Below are 24,084 nucleotides of genomic sequence, written 5' to 3'. Positions count from 1 at the left end.
TATACATATACACATACATATACACATACATATACATATACATATACATATACATGTACACATACATATACATATACACATACATATACATATACACATACATATACATATACACATACATATACATATACACATACATATACATATACACATACATATAATATACACATACATATACATATACACATACACATGCACATTCATATACATATACACATACACATGCATATACATATACATGTACATATACGTATATATATATATACATATACACATACACACACATACATATACACATACACATACACATACACATACACATACACATACATATACATATACGTATACATATACATATACACATACACATACACATACACATACACATACATTTACATATACATATACATATACATATACATATACATATACATATACATATACATATACATATACATATACATATACACATACATATACATATACATATACATATACGTATACATATATGTTACGAATCCGGACTCCCGGTAGTCGATAGAGCCAGAAAACCCGAAACGTCGACAAAAGAAAAGAAAGAGAAAAGGCTAAAAGGATAGAAGGATGGAACTCGTTGTCAAGTTCCCTCTGAGAGGAGGATAAGGCCACTGCCCTGGACCCAGCTTGATCAGAGGGAAGAGGAGAAATGAGGATCAGACAATTCTAATAATGAAATAAATGGAGATTAAGGTTTACGGACACGACACATTCATTACGTAACTATACAGCATGTATAACATAAAATAGAACGATACAACTCTTCTTATCCATTTATCCTGTCTCCTAACATCCACAAATAGGGAACACTACAATAAATAAAAGTTATAGAACAGGATCGCTGGAAAGTGGTATTCTCATTAACTCGACATACTTACAAAAGAGCCCTCTGAGTTCCCGCGCTACGCTTATATAGCCCCAGGCTCGATCCCTGATTGTTCAAAATGCTGGGAATGTACGGTCAACGCAGACCCGTTCGAGTGATGAGCTAACAACCAATTTGCCAGAGCATAACATCCCCTCCGCCTAATGAGGAAAGACCCTCTGTAAGATTGAAATGGAAAATGAATGAAGACCCAACAAGGGTGAAAAATAATAATCAAAGAGGGGGACCTCTAGGGGTCTATTTTAAAAAACCCAGAAAAGAAGCCTTATGAGGAAAAATTGAACAATTGGTCAGGAACCCGTTGAGGGCTAAATGAAATGTGATAAACATGTTATGGATGTAAAGGGAAGGTACGGTCAACTTAGATACGTTCGGGTGATGACCTAACAACCATGTTGCCAGGGCATAAAAATATACATATACATATGCATATACACATACACATACATATACATATACTTATACACATACTTATACATATACACATACATATACATATATTTATACATATACATATACATATACACTTGCATATACATATACTTATACATATACTTAATCATATACATATACGTATACATATACGTACACATATACGAGACATTTACCTATACATAGACACATACATATACATATACATATACTTATACATATACATATACATATACACATACATATACATATACTTATACATATACATATACACATACACATATACATACATATACATATACATATACACATACATATACACATACAAATACGAATACATATACTTATACATATACATATACATATACATTTACATATACATATATATATATATATATATATATATATATACATATGCATATACATATACTTATACTTATACATATACATATACATATACATTTACATATACATATACATATATATACATCTTCTTCTTCGTCTTGTGGAAACCTTCAATATTGTCGAGGATCACTCCACAGTTTGTAGTGTTTTACATTTTAAACTTGCTAAAACTCTGCACATAATACTAAAACCACATAGATTAAAAAGTCACGTTGTGAACTCCAGCAATCGCGTGAAGGCATGTTGGCAACCGTTTTCAGCCACTTCAGCTGGGAGGCTATTCCATAGTCGGGCAGTGGAAGGGAAAAATGAATACATGTGGGCGTCTGTTTTTGATGTTGGGATGGTTACTTTTGCTGTGTGTCCCCTCGTATTTCTTGTGCCGATATCTTTGATGTCGTTTGGAAGTTTAAGGCACGAATTTTGGTAGTAAATCTTGTGGAACAATTTAAGTTTATCTATCTTTCTTCTCTTTTCCAGAGGTTCAAGGCCAATCCGTTGTGATATTTCAGACGCACTTGAGAAAGGATCGAATGTGTTTGTGATGCGTCTTGCTGTTTTTCTTTGGATGTTTTCTAAGGTGTCGATGTTTTTTTTTTGTATATGGGTCCCAAATTGAGCTGCCATACTGCAAAATTGGTCTAACAATAGTTTTAAAAGCAAGGGTTTGAGTTGTGATTGGGCATCTTTTTAAATTGCGGGTGATGTAAGCGCTTGTTTGATTTGCCTTTAAAGCCAGTATAATATACATATACATTTACATATACATATACATATACATATACATATACATACATATACATATTCATATACATATACGTATACTTATACATATACATATACATTTACATATACATATACATATACATATACATTTACATTTACATTTACATATACATATACATATACATATACACATACATATATATACATATATATATACACATATACATATACATATACTTATACTTATACATATACATATACACATACATATACATATACTTATACATATACATATACATATATATATACATATACACATACACATACATATACATTTACATATACACATACATATACACATACACATACGAATACATATACTTATACTTATACATATACATATACATATACATATACATTTACATATACATATACATATACATATACATATACGTATACTTATACATATACATATACATATACATTTACATTTACATATACATATACATATACATATACGTATACTTATACATATACATATACATATACATTTACATTTACATATACATATACATTTACATTTACATATACATATACATATACATATACATATACACATACATATATATATACATATACATATATATATATACATTTACATATACATATACATATACATATACATATACATATACATATACATATACATATACATATACGAGAAAGTAGGCAGAGTTGAGGACTAACTCTGTTCAAAAACAATGTGGAGAAAATGTGAAAAAAAGTGTTTGTTTTTTAATCATAAAATAGAAAACTATCGTATTCTGGAAAACTGGTATTTAAACATTTGGCCATAACACTCGCCCTTCAAACATCGATCGATTTAAATGACTCAAACCTCACAAACCTGGACTTCGCCGAGATGAGAGTATTTTTAATCGATCGATATTTGAAGGACGAGTTTTATGGCCAAATGTTTAATTTGGTTATGTTTTTTCCAGAGTACGACAGAAGAACGGCTCCGAGTACTTTCATTGGTTAGAATGACTAATTCAGTCTGAGCTCAGTAAAATCTAATATCGGTGTAGTACTCTCTCACTTTATGACCTTTGTCCTGACCTTGACCCCTATTCAATGCCAAGTTCTGACTTCATGAGTTTGGCCATCAATTTCTGGGGTCGCGTCTGCCACTCCTCCATGACGTCATGGGGTGTATCAATCTGGTCCCCCTTCAATCTGTCCACCAAGGTCACACATACCACAGCACCTGGTGAAATACCAAACAAATACCTCGGAGATTTTAACGTTTGAGACATAACACCATATCGCGGTGCTAAGTCACAAAATTACGCAGCTAATGAAATGAGATTTGTTTTGTTTTTTGTTTTTGTTTTTAAGGGTTTAGAGCGCTCGCAACACATTTTGTTCATTTCATTTCAGTACCAGTAAAACGGAAGAAAATGGGATATTTAAAAATATATATATTTATAATTTAAAGCAAACAAGAAAAAGTAAGACAAAGGGGAATAGTACAGATAGGGCACAGATTATGAAGATTCCAAGAGCATATCATCAAAGTACTTAGTATGAAGCAACCTAAAAGTCTTATCAAGACACACGCACATAATCCCAATAAGAGGAATAAACTCAAATGTTTATAGAATGCAATCAAAACAACAATTATAGCCGTACACAACAGAGAGATGATTTACAAGGGGAAAACATCATTATCTCCCAAAAACTATACTTAGCCTATATATTTGACTGTTTCCCTCCCAGCCAAGTACTTCGGTCAGGGCCAGGACAAAAACAAAGTTATCCCATTGCAAGACAAAGACCTGAAGCAAACTCAGAAAACATGTAGATAATATAGGGTTGAATAAGACACATCAAGTGGCCTGCAGTCCACAATGGGAGGTTTAAAAACCCACCTCGTTGGACCATCTTTGATATTCGTTAATTTTAGGAATGACCAAATTTATTTCAGTTTTTGTGTAGATGACGCACCTCAGAACCTTGGCTATTACCATGACTAACTGGGAATTTGTCGTTGAAAATTATAAGGGAGAAAATAAACAAATTCTCGTGCTGTTAGCTTGTTGATAATAAAAACAATTTACAAATCACAACACGTTTTATAATAAAAAACACAATAACAATATCTTTAACAGTAAAAAGTCATAGATTTTGATGCTGTAGCATATCATAATAATTATGTGGGAGCAATAGAATAAAATTGTACAGAGATATTATAGCACTGTCTTTTGGCATCCAGTTGGAAGTTCTTGCGATTCCGTATAAGTATCTGAACAAGTTTGTGTGAAACAAAACCAGACAAGGCAAGAAAAAAAAATAATACAAGAAAAAAAACAACACAAAAAAATCAGCCTGTCACTACAGTCGAGAAGCACTGGTTGTTTGGAATGAATGTTGTTTGTTGGTTTGTTTTTTTTTTTTTTTGCGGTTTTTTTTTTTTTTGTTTATTTGTTTGTTTCTTGTTGTTTGTTTGTTTGTTTGTTTTTTTTTGGGGGGGATGGGTTTCTGTTGTTGTTTTTTCTCTTGTTTTCTGTTGTTTTTGTTTGGCTTTTTGTGTGTGGTTTTTTGGGGTTTTTTTTTTTTTTGTTTTGTTTGTTTTTTGTTTTTTGTTTTGTTTTTTACGTATTTTTTTTTCATGCCTTGCCCGTCACTGTTTCACCGACACCATCTTTCGTCCATCTTACACCATAACTTTCAGTTTGAAATTGTTCAGACAATACCTTTGATGTTGGCTCTGTTACAGTAGGCAGCAAAACACAAAGACTCCATTTCGATGTTCCTGACACCTTCTTTGTGAATTCGGTGTAGAAAGGTCATCTTATCTTCCTCTGTGTAATCACAGAATGCACCGTCCAGCCGTGCTTGACCTGCAAATGATCAATAGGAGCCATCAATATTCTAGTTTTCGTCCAATCAAGTCATCAATCACATGATTTGTTGCTGTCCAACGATTGGATATTTCTTGCCAAATGTAAACACGCTGCTTTGTGTATAAAAGTTGTAAATATAGATAGTTCGAAGATGACGTCACTTAGGTCTTTGTTATTGTTTTTTGCCATCCGCGTTTATGAGTAATACTCACTGAACTGTATTAACCCGACTATAAACGTTCATGGATACACACAGTTTTGTGTGTTGGGCCGTTATACTTCCGGATGGCAATGTTATGAGCTTCTTAGCCAAGCGCATACTATCTATACCCATGGTATTTCAAAAGTTGTGAACACTTGTGACTATGTGGGTCACTTTGAGCACAATTTGCAATGTGACCAATGAACTCGAGCTCATGGAAATTAATACATGCCATCCCCGTTGTTAAAGATGTTAGTTTTATGTCTGTATAGATGCTGTGCGCTTGGCTAAGAAACTCAGAAACTCACAAGAAACTCACAAGAAGCTCACAACATTGCCATCTGGAAATATAACGGACCAACACACAAAACTAAGTGTAACCTTGAATGTACATAGTTTGATTAACGGATAGAACGAAGATAACGTCACTCAGGTCTTTTTTATTTTTTATTTTTTTTTTTTTTGCCATCCATATTTGTGAGTAATTCTCACTTAGCTTTTTTGTCCAGACAATAAACGTTTAAGGTTTCACACAGTTTTGTGTGTTGGTCCGATCGGTCTACATGATTGGTTACAATCAATAATGTGAATGAAATCGACTTCTCGCTGATCATTGACACTCACTTTTGGGTTGGATGGTCCTGGTTTCGTGCCTCGCTCGGCGCATAGTCGAGTCCTTAAGAAAGGCTCTTTACTCACATGCTCTCACCGTACTCATGTGTAAAATGAGTACCTGGTCGTTAACAGCGTTGTCTCTGTCTGAAAAAGTTGTATTATCGCCTAACAGGCGTCATGTCTCGTTCTACAAGTTACGTGTTGCTGTTGGGACCTCTTGTAAAGCGTTGTGAGCACGTTTAGTGGATATCGAGCTATATAAAAGCTCAATTATTATTATCATAAATTTGACTAGACCATCTGATCTGTGCCTTTAGGCTGTTGACTGAGTGCATTCATTTTCCTATCCGGTCGGCTCCAGTTCGTGAATAACAAGTGTGTTCTAGAAGTTAAACATTTCTGCAATTTACTCACAACCAACACCTGAATCAAACAAGACTACGTGTCACATTGAACGTATATATGTGACCCCTCGTCTCAAAACGGTATTATGTCGGGATGGACCAGGTGCTGAAAAGTCAAATTATAGTTAAACTGGTCAAAAATATGAAACGTTGGCATTTAGCACAGTAAAATATGATATTCCTTCTCCTCTATAAAGCATAATAAACTCAACTTAAGCATGATATTTCTGGCTACAAATTACAGTTTCAGAATCTTAATCATCACGATTTAATACCGTTTTGAGACGAGGGGTCACATATTACTGTTCATACATTTAGTGAGAACTAACCATCCAAAAGGAGTTCTAAAAACAATAACAGAGAAACACCGTGTGTTGTTTCACTTTGTTGATAGGAAACTGAGAGAAATGTTGATTCCAAGATAAAACATTCACGTCCGGTTCCTGTTCGGTTCGTCGACTGAAAACGAGAGGGGTCACTCGCTGTGCTATGGTAAAACAAGAGACAGACTGGGAGGAAAGGTCAAACTGAGAGCAAAGCGGACCTGAAAGGAAAATGAACGCACTCCGTTTGCAGCCTGAACTAACAGTAAAGAGTTAAAACAAACCAGTCACTTCCATCCTTACCCTCAGGGATCCCGATAGCTCAGTTGGTAGAGCACTCGCTTCACACGCAAAGGGACCGAGATCGGTCCCTGGTGCAGTCGAGACTTTTCTTCTGACCCCCCCCCCCTCCCTCCCTCCCCTGTCTACCCAGCAGTGAATGGGTAGCTAGGTCGGTTAGATCTGGCAGAAAGTCCTATCTAAATGACAACAAGCAATTGCTATTGTCCGTTTCACGCTTTCGAAACCGGGATAAATTCCGCCGGCTCAATGGGCCCAAAATGGCTCTGAAGGACTATATATTGTACGGCTATGTGGTCCAGTGGTATTACACACTCGTTTTCGGGTCGGAAGGTCCTGGGTTCGAGCCTCGCTCGGCGTATAGTTGAGTCCTTGGAAGGCTCTTTACTATCATTCTCTCGCCGTACTCGGGTGTAAAATGAATACCTACCTGACCGTTAACAGCATCGTTTCTGTCCGAAAAAATTGTAATATCACCTAACAGGCGTGTAGTCCCGTCTTTAATGTTAAATGTTGCTGTCTGGACAGGGACCCCTTGTAAAGCACTTCGATCACGTTTAGCGGATATTAAGCTATATAATAGCGCAATTTTAACCCCAAAAAATGTTTACTACTACTATCTTTACCCTCGTAGAAGTCAAGAGTACACATGGTCTTGCCAACCAGAGTGTCGAAGCCATCTTGAATTGGGTGAGACAGTGACAACAGCTGCTGGGCAAGATTTGCATCCGGTGTGCTGGGCAATCGTTGCACATTGCCCAACGATACCAGCTCCATGTAGGGATTGAGTCTGCCATCCACGGTACAGTCACTGATGACGACACTGCCTGGAGCCAAACCTGAGGGGTCAAGAAATATTTGTTAAGAAGGAAATGTTTTTTTTTTTCAAAGCATGGTCGGTATCATGCTTAAATTCTAAGGAGGGCGAAGTGGCCGAGTGGTTAAGGCATTCACTGTGATCCGGAAGGTCCCGGGTTCGAGCCCCGCTTCAGGCACTTTTGTTTTTTTTCTTGAGCAATATTATTAACCTCCAATTTGCTTAATGGACAACATGCATGATATTTGTTGACATCAGACATCCTGTTTGATGGATTTTCTACATTCCTTCATGGAATGCCAAGACGACGGGATTTTAGGGTGCCGTGGCGGAAGGGGTAATTTTTATTTTAACTCTAATTGGTCAAGTGGTTTGACACTCGCCTTCGGATCAAAAGGTCCTGGGTTCGAGTCATGCCATGAGTGCTCCATAGTTCGGTCCTTGGAAAAGTCGCTTTACTCACATACTCTCACCATACTCAGGTATAAAATGAGTACCTGGTCGTAAACAGCGTTATCTCTGTCGGAAAAACATTTTAACATCGCCTAACTGGCGTTCTGATTCGTCCTACATGTTACATGTTGCTCTTGGCTTGGAATCCTATGTAAAGCGCTTTGAAGCACGTTAATTGGGTTTTTCCCTATATAAATACTTTTTTAAAATGTTTTCTCTATTATTTCCTTGGTGGTAAACTATAAAATCAACCTACTTCCGATCATAATCAAATATTCAACAACAAAAACTTAGTTGACGACGTGCATATATCTGCAGGTCTGGTAACCCATTTTATTATGGGCCCATTGTTGTCATGGGAATCTTTTTTTGAAAATTTAATAATGCAAAATAGTATCCATTTCAACAATTTTAAACTAGGCCCATAATTGCGTTCGGGTATCAGACCTGCTCATATGTACACGTCGTTGTCTGCCAAAAGCACCTAATCCACCAGAGGTGCCAATCCGTATGAAGACGACATCGAAGCATTCGGCGTAGTGTAACAATTTGACGATCTCATGGAAGATGATGGAAAGGGAGGGAATGCCAATCCCATGCTGAAAAAGGAAAAGTAAGAAAATTATGATGAAAAATAAACAAATCTCAGTGCATGACATAGGCAGTCGGAAGGATTTGCATTTTCTGAAAGAATAATATGCTCCCTAGAGCATTATCATCATAATTTGAAGTAAATTGGGTAATTTTTCATGAAGATCTGGTCAGATGTATGGGAAAGGTATCCAGCAACTTTTCTCAAATTATTTCACACTTTTTCAATGAGTTTCATTATAACTTATATCATTCTTGTTATTGATTAATTATAACAAAATTGATAATAAGAGAAGCTTTTGGCACAACAAACACCGAGCCGACGCTAAGCGCCAACAGGTTTCAGTCATTAGGGATCTGTTACGGCGCCAATGTTGTTTAATGTTTACATTAGCGACATGCCGAACACTTCCTCCCAGAGGCTGGGATACGCGGACGACTGGGCACTCGTTACTTAGAGTAAAGTGTGGACCCGAATCGAGAGCGTACTCAGCGAGGACGTCACCAGACTCAAATCCTACTTCGACAAGTGGTACCTGAAGATGAACACGTCGAAAACCGTGGCCACTGCATTTGACCTATGCAGTGGCTGGTCGAGAACCTGTTTAAAGCCCCCCACTCACGTATGTTCCCGGCTTTTGTTCTCGCCTCGGTTTTGCAAAACTGTCAAAAAACCGTGCGTGTGTGGGCGATTTCCTAGGTTGCGGAACCAGGCGCGGAATAGGTCCGAGATTTTATGAAGAGCCTAATATTTTTACCCCAGGCCAAGATTTTGAGGGAGTGGCCGCGTAAAAAAACCCACAAAAAAATTAAACATTTTGTTAGTTTGACTCCATATTCGGATTCTACGTTAAATTTACCATCGATTTGATACCAAACTCAATACGAACTCAATGCAGTGTTTTATTTGTTTTTGTATTTTATGTTTTTTTTTGTTCCCGGTCCGTATCTATCTAATTCATAAGAATAGAAGTTGATAAGAAAATATTTAGTATGCTTGTCATTTTATTTATTTTTTTCAAAACATTTTTATTAAGGCGACTTAGTTAAACGTTAATTTTAAAAATTATAAAAAATAAATATATGATAAAAAAAAAGAAAGAAAGAAAAGAAAAGAAAAAACCAAAAAAGAATAAGATGAAATAAAGAAAAATAATAATAATATAAACAAGAAAAAAAAAAGAAAAAAACATTTTTATTATAGGAAAATATTACTCCATGGGATGCGTGAAGTAGGCCTGGCCTGTTCACAACAATAACCTTCACCGAGAATATGCATTCTTCGTCTGAGCTCTCTTCGCGGGCAGCGCGTAAGCGAATTAATAGAATTGTGTCAATTCTTGGAAAGCAGTAACATACAGTTAGTTATCCTCTCCAGTATTGAGCCTATAATTTTAAAACCGAAACTGAAACAAATGAATATTTGTTCTGGGCTTCTTGCTATAGGATGACACACATTTGATTGTTTCCTTTCCAAGTTTGTTTGATCGACCGTTGTTGCAACAGACAAATCTTCCTAGCAATAAAATTCTCTACCAAGTCTATAATTACATTAACTTTTAAGATGGCTTCTTGGACGAAGGAAAGGACGCTTCGGTTCATTGAACATTATAGAGCTCATGAATGTCTTTGGACGGTGAAAAGCAAAGACTATTCAAACAAAATCAAGAGGGAGAAAGTAATATGATGAGCTTACAAACTTTGTTAAGTCATTTTACCCCGTGGCTAATAAGGACATAGTTGTTAGCAAGATCACCAACCTCCGTGGATCATGGAGAAAAGAACATAAAAAAATGATGGTATCTCAAGTTTCGGGCTCTGGATTCGAGGAACAATATGAACCAAGTCTTTTTGATTTTGATCATTTGCTATTTCTTTCCGACTTTGAAATAGCCAGAAAAGGGAGGGAAATTGATTACTCAACCGGTGATGCATTTGAGACACAAATTCTGGATACTCTAATAATGGCAGACAAGCTAAGAACATTTTTGGTCTATCATTTTCATTTAATTAATTTCAATCTGTCTTTTTATTTCGTAGACCTATAATATATATTAAACAGTGTAAATGATTATAGAAAAAAAATACCATTATTACAAGCATTTACTTAATAAATTTTGATTGAAAAATCAAGAATTGGATATCTTTATCATTAAATAAAAAACAATATGAGTACAGTACATTTTTCTCGACACGTGTTTATTTAAGAGGGCATGCATAATACGAGTGTCTAAATGTAAGTGTGAGTGAATGTGTATATGTGTAAGCGTGCGTGTGTCTATATGTTAAACCAGTACATAATGATTATTTGAGTAGGCATTTGTGGATAGATTTCAACAAGCTAGGTCATTACGATTACCTCACACTTTTAGTCAATACAAATTCCATCTAATAGTCGTCTCATTGAACCATATTGAAAAAAAACTTTCCATAATGTTAAGTTTTGAAAGTTTAAGCTCCAGACAGAATGTTATTATACGTAGGCCGACAAGACACTTGCAAATGGCCCTGCACGTCTCAGGAATAATCCGACCCAAAGCTTGGGGTGATATGCACTTTCAAAATTTTAGGTCTTCATACGATCTGCCTGTCGCGGGAAATCTCAATGTAGCTGTCAATCACTCATGTGGGGAAATAGCTGCCCTCATTACTGTGTCTCCCCTTCCTATCAAAGGAGTCACAAGGCTCAACAGTTCCAAATATGTCTCTTCATCCATGCGCAAGTAGTTGTGAAAGTCACTCGGGTAGACCCTCAACTCATTTAGCAAGTTGGTGTGGGTGAATATGTTTCCATCCAGAAGCCACTGCTTTGTCCAGTGCCTTCTTGCACTTGCCCGTGATTTATTTTTTCTTCATATCAAAGCATAAGCAATTAGACCACAGACACCTCTATCATATTCAGACGACATTTTCCTCATAAAAAAAAAACAAACCAGTAATCGAGTGAAAATGAAGAAAATCTAGACAAAATGTAAACTGTTAGTACAGAAGTCGAGTGGACAGCCCAAGTGATTCAGCTTGCCACGGCGGAAATTTGCATCCTGAATGGCGCGGAAAAATATCCTGGGTTGGGGACCCAACGTGTAGGGGAAAAAATTTCCTCAGGCCCGGAGTGGGGTGAGGCACTAGTCCTTACCCTGTTCCGTTGGCACGTACGTGAGTTGGGGACTTAACAGCACTGTACGTGCATCAGTGGGGACTTTCCACCTGTCCAACATGTACCCATTGCGGTAACGAGCACGAAACCGCAGAGCATCAAGTTGAACGGTGCGTTGTGACGAAGCTTCCGGATGAGTTTGCGACGGTGCACGAGTGCGATACGGAATGTGCTGATTGGGTCGATCGTCAAAACATAGTAGTATGAGTACCATTAACTCTCTCCTTACCAACTACAGGAAAATCGTCACATTCGTTACGATACAGCCAACATTTTTCTTATTCAAATTTCTCTTGTACAGCTTAAAACTTAAATAAAATGAACTGTGTATTGTAGAGTATGTTTTGCGAAAGAAATAATGTATTGCAAGAATTTTACTGCTATTATGTCTGAGTGATTTTTGTGTTAGTTTTTTGGTGTGAAGTTTTGGGGAAAATCCTGAAAATGGCTGGTAAGGAGAGAATTAAAAGCAGCTGCCATTATTGCATCATCGTTGCTATGGCTTCCCGTGGAGAAGCGGATTGTTTACAAACTTGCCTGTTACTGTTTCAAGTGCATCCTTGTCACCGCTCCCAGCTACTTGTCATCTCATCTTTCTATCTACAATCCGAATCGCTTGTTCCTTCATCCACTTCCCTGTACTTGAACCGTTTGATTCCTAAGTTGAATTTTTCACGACGAGCTTTCGCGTATTCTGCTGCTCCCTCTGTATGGAACGCTCTTTCAGTGGACACCAGACACTGTAATTCTCTGTCCTCCTTTAAAGCCTCTTTGAAGACAAGAGTATTTCCTTTCAGTTTTCTGTGAGTGATTTTATTGATTTTGTTGAAAGATATATTTGATCGCAAGTCCATATGTATAAGCGTTTCCGAGTATTTTTTGTGGAAAAGGGCGCAATAGAAACTATTATTATTATTATTATTATTATTATTATTATTATTATATTATTATTATTATTATTATTATATTATTATTATTATTATTATTATTATTATATTATTATTATATTATTATTATTATTATTATTATTATTATTATTATTATTATTATTATGACCGGAAGATACCCATATCGATTCAAATTCCGGAAACGAGATGGAAACTATTTGGGTCTATTTTAAGGAGAAACAGAAAGATTCCAGCAATTAGGGTGAAGACCCCCAACAAGAATATACACTGTGATAAATAAAGACCTAAAGCGCCTAGATGACACACAACAACTGAGATGCTGAAAGGATTTAGAACACCTGAGATCCATGGCAGCAAACAGACCGTCATCAGTGGAAAGAACTCACTCAACAAATCAGAGAAGCTGCCAGTCCGAAGATTGGGAGGCGATCAGCAATAAGTCAAGTCAAGTAAAAAAAAAAAACAAACAAAAAAAAAAAAGAAAAAGAAAAAAACAGTAGTCCTTCAGAATCATTGGGCCCTTAAGCCGGAGTTTATTCTGGTTTCTATTGCGTGAAATGGACAATAGCAATTGCTTGTTATCCTTTGGATAAGACGCTAGTCTGTCGCAAAGTACTTTCGGCCAAATCAAACAGACCCAACAACCCAATTACTGCTGGGTAGACATGGGGGGGGGGGAGGGGGTGTGAGAAAATAAAAATTTCGACTGCACCCGAGATGGATCTCGGTCCCTTTGCGTGTGAAGCCATTGCTCTACCAAGTGAATTATCGGGACTTCTGAGTCAAGTAAAAAAAATGAATCATAAAACAACAAGACCAGTGGGTCAATACACGACTCACGACTCACACTGACAGAGAGAACAGGCCCGGCTTTGTACATGACATATCTGTCTGTATCTTTGGCAATGTTCTCTATGGAAAGACCAGCTGGGATTGGAACCTTCAACTCCTTGGCGATGTAGTGGGCAAACTTTTCCATCCGTGTGCAAGATCCTCCAAAGCAAACAAACTGCGAAATATTTTTTCTGTTAAAAATTGCATCAAATACCTCAATTAATAATAAAATAATATAATAATAATAATAATAATAATAATAATAATAAATAATATAATAATAAATATAATAATAATAATAATAATAATAATAATAATAATAATAATAATAATAATAATAATAATAATAATAATAATAATAATAATAATAATAATAATAATAATAATAATAATAATAATAATAATATAATAATAATAATAAATAAAAAATAAAAATAATAATAATAATAATAATAACAATAATAATAATAATAATAATAATAATAATAATAATAATAATAATAATAAAATAATAATAATAATAAAATAATAATAATAATAAATAATAATAAAAAATAATAAATAATATAAATAATAATAATAATAATAATAAATAATAATAATAATAATAATAATAATAATAATAATAATAATAATAAAATAATAATAATAATAATAATAATAACATTAACCCTTTATTGCATAAACAAAAACTGGTGGGGTTAGTTCGTTGTAACTTTGCATACAGCACATATAGGGCCTAGAAAGAGGATTTTCACAACTTATAGGTCACCGGGAGCATTAGGAGCCTTGGGCTCATGCGTCTAAAATATTAGACATTATGCATTCCTGGTTACGGAATTCGACCGTTATAGAGACAATGAAGGTTATATTATAGCCATCAACACAAGACCTCATATAAAGAATTCCAAGTTTATTTCATTATATTTTAATGTTCATGTAGCATAGATTTATCAATTTTCATTAAATTTATATTACCTTTTGAGGTGTTTTTACCATACATTATACAATGAGCAGGACATAATATGATCAATAAACAAGCACATGAAGAACAACAAAGACATTGGAAATACGAATTCTATATGTCTGCCAACTATATTTCAAAACTTGCTTACTATCAATGTAGAGTAGAAGTAAAATTCAATGTAAATTAATTATGTAATTAATTAATTTATATATTTTTAAATCTAATTTATGTATTTACATTTATTTATTTATTTCTGTCTACTGTCAGTACCAACTACTTATTTCGGTTATGGTGAAAAACATAAAAGCAATCATCTGCCTCACCAACAGGGGTAATGCACAATACAACATTACACTTCCTGCATTTAAATTGTGATTTCCTGCTACAGCCTGGCAATTTGCATCTTTGGGGAAATTTGGCTTCTTTATCACGCATTGAGAAATGATCCACCTTGTCATATCTAACAGCCTCATTTACAGATCTTACTGAGCGAGTATCACTGTGAGCAACATCAGGCATCAATTCAGGGACAGCTTGAATACTTTTTATGAAACCTTGGGCCAGCTGGAATTTAAAAGCACATAAAGAAATTGCACAGTCTGCCTTCTTAGCTTTGTACAAGAGCCATGAATTTACTACACATAAATCCAGCAGATGGAACAGGATTCTTTTATACCATTTTTTGCTTTTGAAATCCATGCGATAGAACTCGAGCAGCATGTCACACTTATCAACGCCACCCATGCTTTGGTTGTAATTTTTTATAAGGCCAGGGCACTTGACGTAAATATATTCCTTACGTATACGGTCATATAGCCTAACAGTATGATTCGGTTCAACCCCGTGAATATTTGATCCCACTAAGACTATTTTGTTATCAAACCATTCACATAATAGAATGGTGCCATCACTATCACTCCTATAATCATAGGAACCCCTACCACGTTTTTTCAAATCTTTCATGGCAAGCAGTGGGCACTTGCGACTTCTATTTGGCCTTACAGTACATGTAGCATTCAATTTCCTCTCCTTCAGCTCAACAAGAAGTTCAGGGCAAGCAAAGTAATTATCAAAAAAAAATATAAGCGTTTTCAGGTTGATTTTGTGTGAGGGATAACACGACTTCACCCGGTTTACCTACAGGAAGAGACACATTTTCGACAGGATTCACTGTGTTGTCTCCAGCAAATTGTAGACAATGGACATAGCCTGACCTTCCCGCATGCACCCACACTTTGTAACCCCATTTCTTAGGCTTTTTCATCATATAACATTTCAACCCATGACGGCCTTTGAACGGTATCATTTGTTCGTCTATAGCAACAAATGCTTCAGGCTCAGCGTTTGCAGTAAACGATCGGTTTATAATGTTTATGAGAGGTCTTACTTTATGCAGCCTGTCATAACCGACTTCACCTTTACCTTTCATAAGGGTATTATCATTGCAATGAAACAATGACATAATGTCCTCAAACCTATTTACTGTCATTGCATTTGCAACAATAACTTGCCTAGTGCCCGGGACCAATACATTCTCCTAGAAGGTAAACATACAATGCTCATGTACATGCAAATACCAACAAATGTTTTCAATTCTTGCACATGGATCTTGGTACACCTTGTTCTCCCACACTGGTCCATGAATCTATTGCTTTCGAGGGTAAGCAGTTCAAAAGCATCATTGTCAAAGTGTGCCAGAAACATCTCCATGATTGTTGTAGCACCAGCAGCCTTCCCTCGTGGAATCAGGTGGTTTTCCGGATTTACATGGGCGGGAAGATCTTTCTTTACCCAATGGAAGGTCCTTGGTGCCCCATCAACCATAGTTCTGGGTGAAAAACAAAATAAGAAAACGATACCGTACCATTATAAATCAAATAAAGAAAATCATACATTAAAAAATTTACTTTTCACTGTGGATGAAGCACTGATTAGTAAACATTATAAGACTTCAAATTAAAAATCAACAAGTTTGATCCCTTTTGCCCTTCATTGCGGCACAAGAAGTATTCCTTTCCATTAGTTAATTTAATGTATTTGTAGCCGATAAAGCCAAACAAATCAGTTCGCTGACACACTTTGGGGAGTTGTATACATGGCAGGGACAACATTCGCCTTTTATTCAATAATGGATTAAACTATTCTCTCACCTTTGCCGTTTGCTTGGTTGTGATTGAGTTGGGTCATTCAAGTCATCATCACATTCTTCAACATAAGAATGGTCAGGAGATTGGCCATCATCATCATCCTCGTCACTAGTTGTAGACGTTTCATCATCTCTATCGGGTACAGCAGGTTCAAAGTTTGGATCTAGCTCGTTATCCGTATCATCTCCATCAAGACGCTCATCTTCACTGTCGCTTGGTATGTCATTTTCAAACATTTGAAGCACGTTTCCAGAATAAAATCTGGATTTAGGGCGAAGACTGAGAAGAAAAAAAAACAACATTTGGACCTTTTAGACGAGTAGCTTGAGCGAAAAAAGATATACAAAAGTATTCAAAAATACATTTATTTATACTTATAAACTTATCTTATTTATTGCTCATGTAATAAGTTACTCAAGCAAACCACAACAGTAGACTAGGTCAAATTCATAAGAGGTAAACACTTAAACAAGTTACTATGTATTAGTTATCCTCTGTGCATAATGTGCAAAATAGTAGACACGTCTATTTTTAGCAACAGGTCCGGTTTGCAGGATGTGTAATATTTTAGACATGTCTATTTTTAGTAACATACCCGATATGCATGCTGTGCAATATTTTAGACATTGGAGATAAAATGCCGTTGTAAAATAACTGTCACAATCTAATGCTTTATGTTCGGCCATAATAAGCTTTAGTATGTATATTATATAATAGGCATGGTATTAAGAGGGTTTTATAACTATTTGAATGATATAAATGGTTGTAAATGTGCTTACCTTCGATTGTTGTCAGAGGCCATCTTCAAAACGCAACAGCGAAAAAATGAATTATTTCCCTTGAGTGACTTTTGGCGCTTTTGTGTAAAAGAGGTAGAAGAAGTGTCTACAAGCATAGCATTGGTAAAATTGGTTGTATATTAATATCAAACCCTCATGAGAACTTCGTCTAAAATATTAGACATTATGCAATAAAGGGATAATATAATAATAATAATAATAATAATAATAATAATAATAAAATAATAATAATAATAATAATAATAATATAATAATAATAATAATAAATAATAATAATAACAATAATAATAATTATAATAATATTAATAATCATAATAATAATGATAATAATAATAATAATAATAGTAATAATAATAATAATAATAATAATAATAATAATAATAATAATAATAAAATAATAATAAAATAATAATAATAATAATAATAATAATAATAATAATAATAATAATAATAATAATAATAATAATAATATAATAATAATAATAATAATAATGATAAAATAATAATAATAATAATAATAATAATAATAATAATAATAATAATAATAATAATAATAATAATAATAATATAATAATAATAATAATAATAATAATAATAATAATAATAATAATAATAATAATAATAATAATAATATAATAATAATAATAATAATAATAATAATAATAATAATAATAATAATAATAATAATAATAAATAATAATAATAAATAATAATAATAATAATAATAATAATAATAATAATATTAACATGTAGAGAAAACACAACCAAAATAATCAAATCGATTCATATTTTTACTTTGATATCGGAAAACATTTTCCTGAAGTTGTGACTCTCTGTATCCAAGGCTAGATGGTAGAGGACATCTTTATTCATCTTTGTCAGGTGGCAGTTGGGTGCTTGGTGGCTGCGGGTTCAAGGTTGTATAGCGAAATGTCAAATTGGGAAGAGAACTCGTGACTCGTCACATCCTCTACTCTTTCGGTTCCCAAATCTTTGGCAGTGTGTATGTAACCAGTGCTTTAGAGTACTAATAATGAATAGGTTACATTAAGGTGGCATAACTATTTCAGTAGCAGGATGTATAGGCAGATTCTTAGGATTACGGGACGAAAAAGATCTAGGATGGATGATGTTTATTCACCCCAAATACCGGAGCATAATCAATGTCTCAATGTCTCAATCGTTTCTATGTTACATGTTTGTGTTGAGAATATTGGCTATTAAGCTTAAATGCTGGCCAACTTCTTGTTGTGTGTGTGTTGAGAGCTCATACGGTAGAGAAACGCTCTCCCCGGCCAGGCGGAGTTGTCGTACCAGTAAGGTCGCGGGTTCGAACCCCCATCGCCGCTGCGAAATTTTTATTCTCTGTTTTCTTCTGGCACTTTCCAACTCACTTCATCTGTTATTGTTGTTATGATATTTATTGACGACCAGCTTATATTTGGACAAGAAAATCTGACACCATCATTTTGACACCACAATAAGATCAATTACACAAGGTATGTATCCAGACTTCCCGAAGTATAGTTGTACACTTCCAATGAAATGGGAACCAGTTTTGGTCCCGATTAATAGGATTAAAATGATAAAATTTAAACGACGTTTTGGAGAAAGGCTTCACTCCTGGCAGATAGAAGTGAAAAGAAATGAATCAAAAAACAAGATAAAAATACAGAGTTCCATATGGACAGATAGATCTAGAACTAGATTAGTGGCCTTCATCTCTTTGTTATAGATAGAATGAAGTTGACGTCACTCAGGTCTTTGTTGTTGTTGTCTTTTGCCATCCGCTTTTACGAGCTATTCTCACTCAACTGTATGAACCAGTCTATAAAAGTTGTTTGTTGGTCCGTAACACTTCAAGATGGCTGGCAGAGCTTCTTAGCAAAGCGCACACAATCTATAGATGCTGTGCGCTTGGCTTAGAAACTCACAACGTTGCCATCCTTTATATAACGGATCAACACACACAACTTTGTGTAACCGTGAACGTTCATAGTTTGGTTAATACAGTTTAGTGACAATTACTCATAAACACGGATGGAAAAAAAAACAATAACAAAGACCTGAGCGACGTCAACTTCGTTCTAACTATAGATAGTATGCGCTTGGCTAAGAAGCTCACAACATTGCCATCCGGAAGTATAACGGACAAACACACAAAACTAAGTGTAACCAAAAACAGTTAAGTGAGAATTACTCATAAACATGGATGGAAAAAAACAATAACAAAGACCTGAGTGACGTCAACTTCGTTCTATGTATTGCTTTTAGCCAGTCATATCTATGAGTAGTTCTCACTTTGAATAATCAGATCATAAACGTTTTGTGTGTGTGTTTGTTTGTGTGTGTGTTTGTGTGTGTGTTCGTGTGTGTATGCGTGTGTGTGTGCGTGTGTGTGTGTGCGTGTGTGTGTGTTTGTGTGTGTGTGCATGTGTGTGTGCCTGTGTGTTTGTGTGTGCGTGTGTGTGTGTGTTTGTGTGTGTGTGTTTGTGTGTGTGTTTGTACGTTGTTTCCGTCTGGTTGATGTTGTGAGTTTTTTAACTAAGCTCATAGCATCTATAGTATTTAGATAGTTCGAAGATGACGTCACTCAGGTCTTTGTTATTGTTTGTTTTTGCCATCCACGTTTATGAGTAATGCTCACTAAACTATATTAACCAGACTATAAACGATCATGGTCACACAAAATTTTGTGTGTTGGTCCGTTATAGCTTCTTAGCCAAGCGCATACTATCTATACTCCAAGAGTAATGAGGAAGAATAATATTGCTACAAATGTTAGATTATATCCAAAACAAACATATATATTATATATATATATATATATATATATATATATATATATATATATGTGTGTGTGTGTGTGTGTGTGTGTGTGTGTATCGCAATATCCACTAAACATGCTCAAAGCGCGTTACATACAAAAGAGTCCCTGACCAACAGCAACACATAATATGTCGAACGAGACATGACGCCTGTTAAGGCATATTACAATGGATTTTTTTTTCCGACAGAGACAACACCGTTGACAGTCAGATACTCATTTTACACCTGAGTACGATGAGAGGATGTGATAAAAGAGCCTTTTCCAAGAACTCAACTATGGGACTCGAACCCAGGACCTTCCGGAATTCCGATCCGAAGGCGAGTGTCATACCACTAGACCACATAGCCGCACTAAATACGGAGGAAGAATCATATTGCTGCTAACTGTGGATTTTATCCATTCTAGATGACAATAGCAATTGCTTTCTACCCTTTAGATATAACGCCAGTACATCGCAAAATACTTTCCACCAGATCCAACAGACCCAGCTACCCAATCACTGTTGTGTGAACAGTGGGGGTCATAAAAAAGTCTCGACTTCATCCGGGATCGGTCTCGGCCCCTTTGCCTTTGAAGTATGTACTCTATCAACTGCGCTACCGATACGAAGAAGAAGAAAAAACATTCAAATAGTTCATTGCATTTTTCCTTTCTTTTTATTTTGTATTGTATTTTATTTATTTTTTTATGTTTATATTTCATATCTCCTGACTCACTGCTGAACCGTTTCCTCCAGGCACATTCTAATAGGCTTCAACAGTCGTGACGTCACTTCCCTCGTAATGACGCATACTAACTTAGTAATTGGTTCTAAACTATCGGAACAATGGCGGACGCCCTTATGAAATACTTCTTCAACGAGCATAAAAGTGTATCCAGAGGAGAAAAACACTATAAATCTGATCATATTTTGCTGATCACATGACATGTGAAAAGGTTCTAGCCAGCATGAAGAATAAAAAGTACCGATTTTCTTTGTTTAGAACCAAGCTTCTGGTTGCTGGGCGGACGTGACATCAGACTATTGAATCCTCTTCTTACTTATTATACTTTTCTACAAATGTCATCTTTAGTAAAGTAATGAAATCAATAGAACGACTGTAATAGGAGCAAAAGTCATGACGTCACATCCCCTACTCTTTTGGTTCCTAAATCATTGGAAGTGTGTATGTAACCAGTCCTTCAGAGTACTAATAATGAATAGGTTACATAAAGGTGGCATAACTATTTCAGTAGCAGGATGTATAGGCAGATTCTTAGGATTACGGGACCTTACAAAGGGTCCCTGAACAACAGCAACACGTAACATGTGAAACAAGATATGACGCCTGTTATATATTAAAATTTTTTCCCGTCAGAGACAAAGCTGTCAACGGCCAGGTACTCGTTTTACACCTGAGTACGGTGAAATAGTATGAGAAAGAGCCTTTATTAGGACTCAACTATGCGCCAAGCGAGGCTCAAACCCAGGACCTTCCGATCCAAAAGCGAGTGTCATAGCACTAGACCACATAGCCGCATTACTTTAATAAAGATAATATTTGTATAAAATCATAGTTCTCCAATTTATCATCAGTAAGATTAGGATTCAATAGTCTGATGTCACATCCACTCAGCAACCAGCAGCTTGGTTCTAAACAAAGAAACTGACATCACCTTTTCTTATCTATTGTGCCGTTGAGGTGACAATTACATGGATCTCACCCAAGTGCGATTTTCAATTCCACTCTCAACTCTCGGAGTTCATCGAGAGAACATGTGTCAGTGCATGACATAATCAGTCGGAAGGTGAAAATTGAGGATTTGCATATTTTTTAATTTTTTTTTTTTAATTTTTTTTCATTTTCTGAAAGAATATGCTCCCCCATAGCATTTTAATCTTTATTTGAAGTAAATCGGGTGATTTTTCATGAAGTTATGGTCAGGTAATATGGGAAAGGTATCCAGCAAATTTTCTCAAATTTCATACTTTTTCAACTTGACTAGTTGTAAAAAATATTTAGAAGTGAAATTAAGCTTTGATATTTCCCAAAGATGTACAAACAGGGTTGATTTAATCATTTATGACAAGAACTCATTTTGGATAAAAATTGACCTTCTAACTTTACTTGGCAATATCTCAGTTCAAACCTTTTCACCATCCTACTGATTATGTCATGTATTGTAACAGTTATATTCTATTGGCTTGAGCTAAGAAGAAAAGCAGTCTTTTTTTTATTCTTCAACAATTCCTTTATTCATCCCATAGGGGAAATTGTCTTTTAGGGTCTATTCCAAGGTAAGGCTGGAATAACCCAGGCGCCAGCCGCAGTGCATCGCCGCCAACTAAGCTAGGGCGAGGTGACTTGCTTTAAGGCCACACAGCGTAGCGGGTATTCGAACTCGGCACCTTTCAGGCACGAAGCAAAGACCGTACAGCTAAGCCACGTTGTCCCATACTATGCTGCCGTTCTCTGGGGAAAACACACATTTGAAAATTTGGCCAGACAACTCGCCCTTCAAATATCGATCGATATAAATGACTCATGAATCTTGGCAAAAAGTCTCAAACCTGGGACTTCGCGAAGTGCCAGGTTTGAAAGTTTTTGCCAAGATGAGGATCATTTAAATCGATCGATATTTGAAGGACGAGTTGTCTGGCCAAATTTTCAAATATGTGACCCAACGTGTCAAAACGGTATTATGTCGGAATGGACCAGATGCTTAAAAGTCATTTTTTTAAAATAGTTAAACTGGTCAAAAATATGAAACGTTGGTATTTAGCACAGTAAAATATGATATTCATTCTCCTCTATAAAGCACATAAACTCAACTTAAGTCTGATATTTCTGGCTACAAATTCCATTTTCAGCATCTTAACCATCCCGACTTAACACCGTTTTGAGACGAGGGGTCACATATGGGTTTTTTTTACAGAGTAGGACAGTATGGTAAAAACTTGATTAGTGCTGAAATAACGTTCAAATATTATTTAATTATCGTTCTTACAGCCTGCCAGTTCTTGTCCTTGGAGCTTCCATATCTATGTGCTTGTCTTTGTGTCTGTAGATGACAAACGAATATAATTCAATGCCAAGCAAAGGAATTTGATGGGAAAACGAAATTGAAGCATTTGAATAGGGATGAAAAGTCGTCACGTCACATCCTCCACTATTGTGGTTCCTAAATCCCTGGGAGTGTGTCTGTGACAAGTCCTTCTGAGTACTAATAATGAATAGATTTGTCACAGACCCAATTGTCATAAACCCAGTTTGTCACATATCCAGATTGTCATAGACCCAGTTTGTCATAGACCCAGTTTGTCATAGACCCAGTTTGTCACATATCCAGATTGTCATAGACCCA

General features: G+C 35.5%; 2 protein-coding genes across 4 annotated transcripts in view; both read right to left on the bottom strand.

Moving 5' to 3' along the window:
- Positions 1-3,205: 3,205 nt before the first annotated feature.
- The window catches only part of LOC144956456 (uridine phosphorylase 1-like), a 22,474-nt gene continuing 1,595 nt past the window's right edge, over positions 3,206-24,084 (bottom strand). Inside the window, exons 2-8 of one of the 3 annotated variants that reach the window (XM_078886956.1) lie at positions 23,728-23,781; positions 18,705-18,813; positions 14,009-14,170; positions 8,990-9,104; positions 7,862-8,074; positions 5,242-5,388; positions 3,206-3,752 (exon numbers count right to left, since the gene is read on the bottom strand). In XM_078886956.1, coding sequence (XP_078743082.1) covers positions 3,613-3,752; positions 5,242-5,388; positions 7,862-8,074; positions 8,990-9,104; positions 14,009-14,170; positions 18,705-18,813; positions 23,728-23,759 — 918 coding nt within the window. In that variant the 5' untranslated portion in view covers positions 23,760-23,781 and the 3' untranslated portion in view covers positions 3,206-3,612. Of the gene's footprint in view, positions 3,753-5,241; positions 5,389-7,861; positions 8,075-8,989; positions 9,105-14,008; positions 14,187-18,704; positions 18,814-23,727; positions 23,782-24,084 lie in introns of all 3 variants that reach the window. The other 2 variants (XM_078886958.1, XM_078886957.1) reach the window with 2 other exon arrangements.
- On the bottom strand, positions 16,448-17,919 carry LOC144957081 (uncharacterized). The gene is made up of 3 exons (XM_078888046.1): positions 17,889-17,919; positions 17,113-17,388; positions 16,448-16,790 (listed from the first exon to the last, which is right to left on the bottom strand). Exons 1-3 carry the CDS (start codon positions 17,909-17,911, stop codon positions 16,448-16,450), a joined length of 642 nt encoding a protein of 213 aa, XP_078744172.1. The 5' UTR covers positions 17,912-17,919.

The sequence above is a fragment of the Berghia stephanieae genome, chromosome 11 (genome assembly GCF_034508935.2).
Source record: "Berghia stephanieae isolate SIO BIC M18660-M18661 chromosome 11, UCSD_Bste_1.3, whole genome shotgun sequence".
Classification (NCBI taxonomy): domain Eukaryota; kingdom Metazoa; phylum Mollusca; class Gastropoda; order Nudibranchia; family Aeolidiidae; genus Berghia; species Berghia stephanieae.
This window is presented reverse-complemented; position numbering and strand designations above follow the sequence as displayed.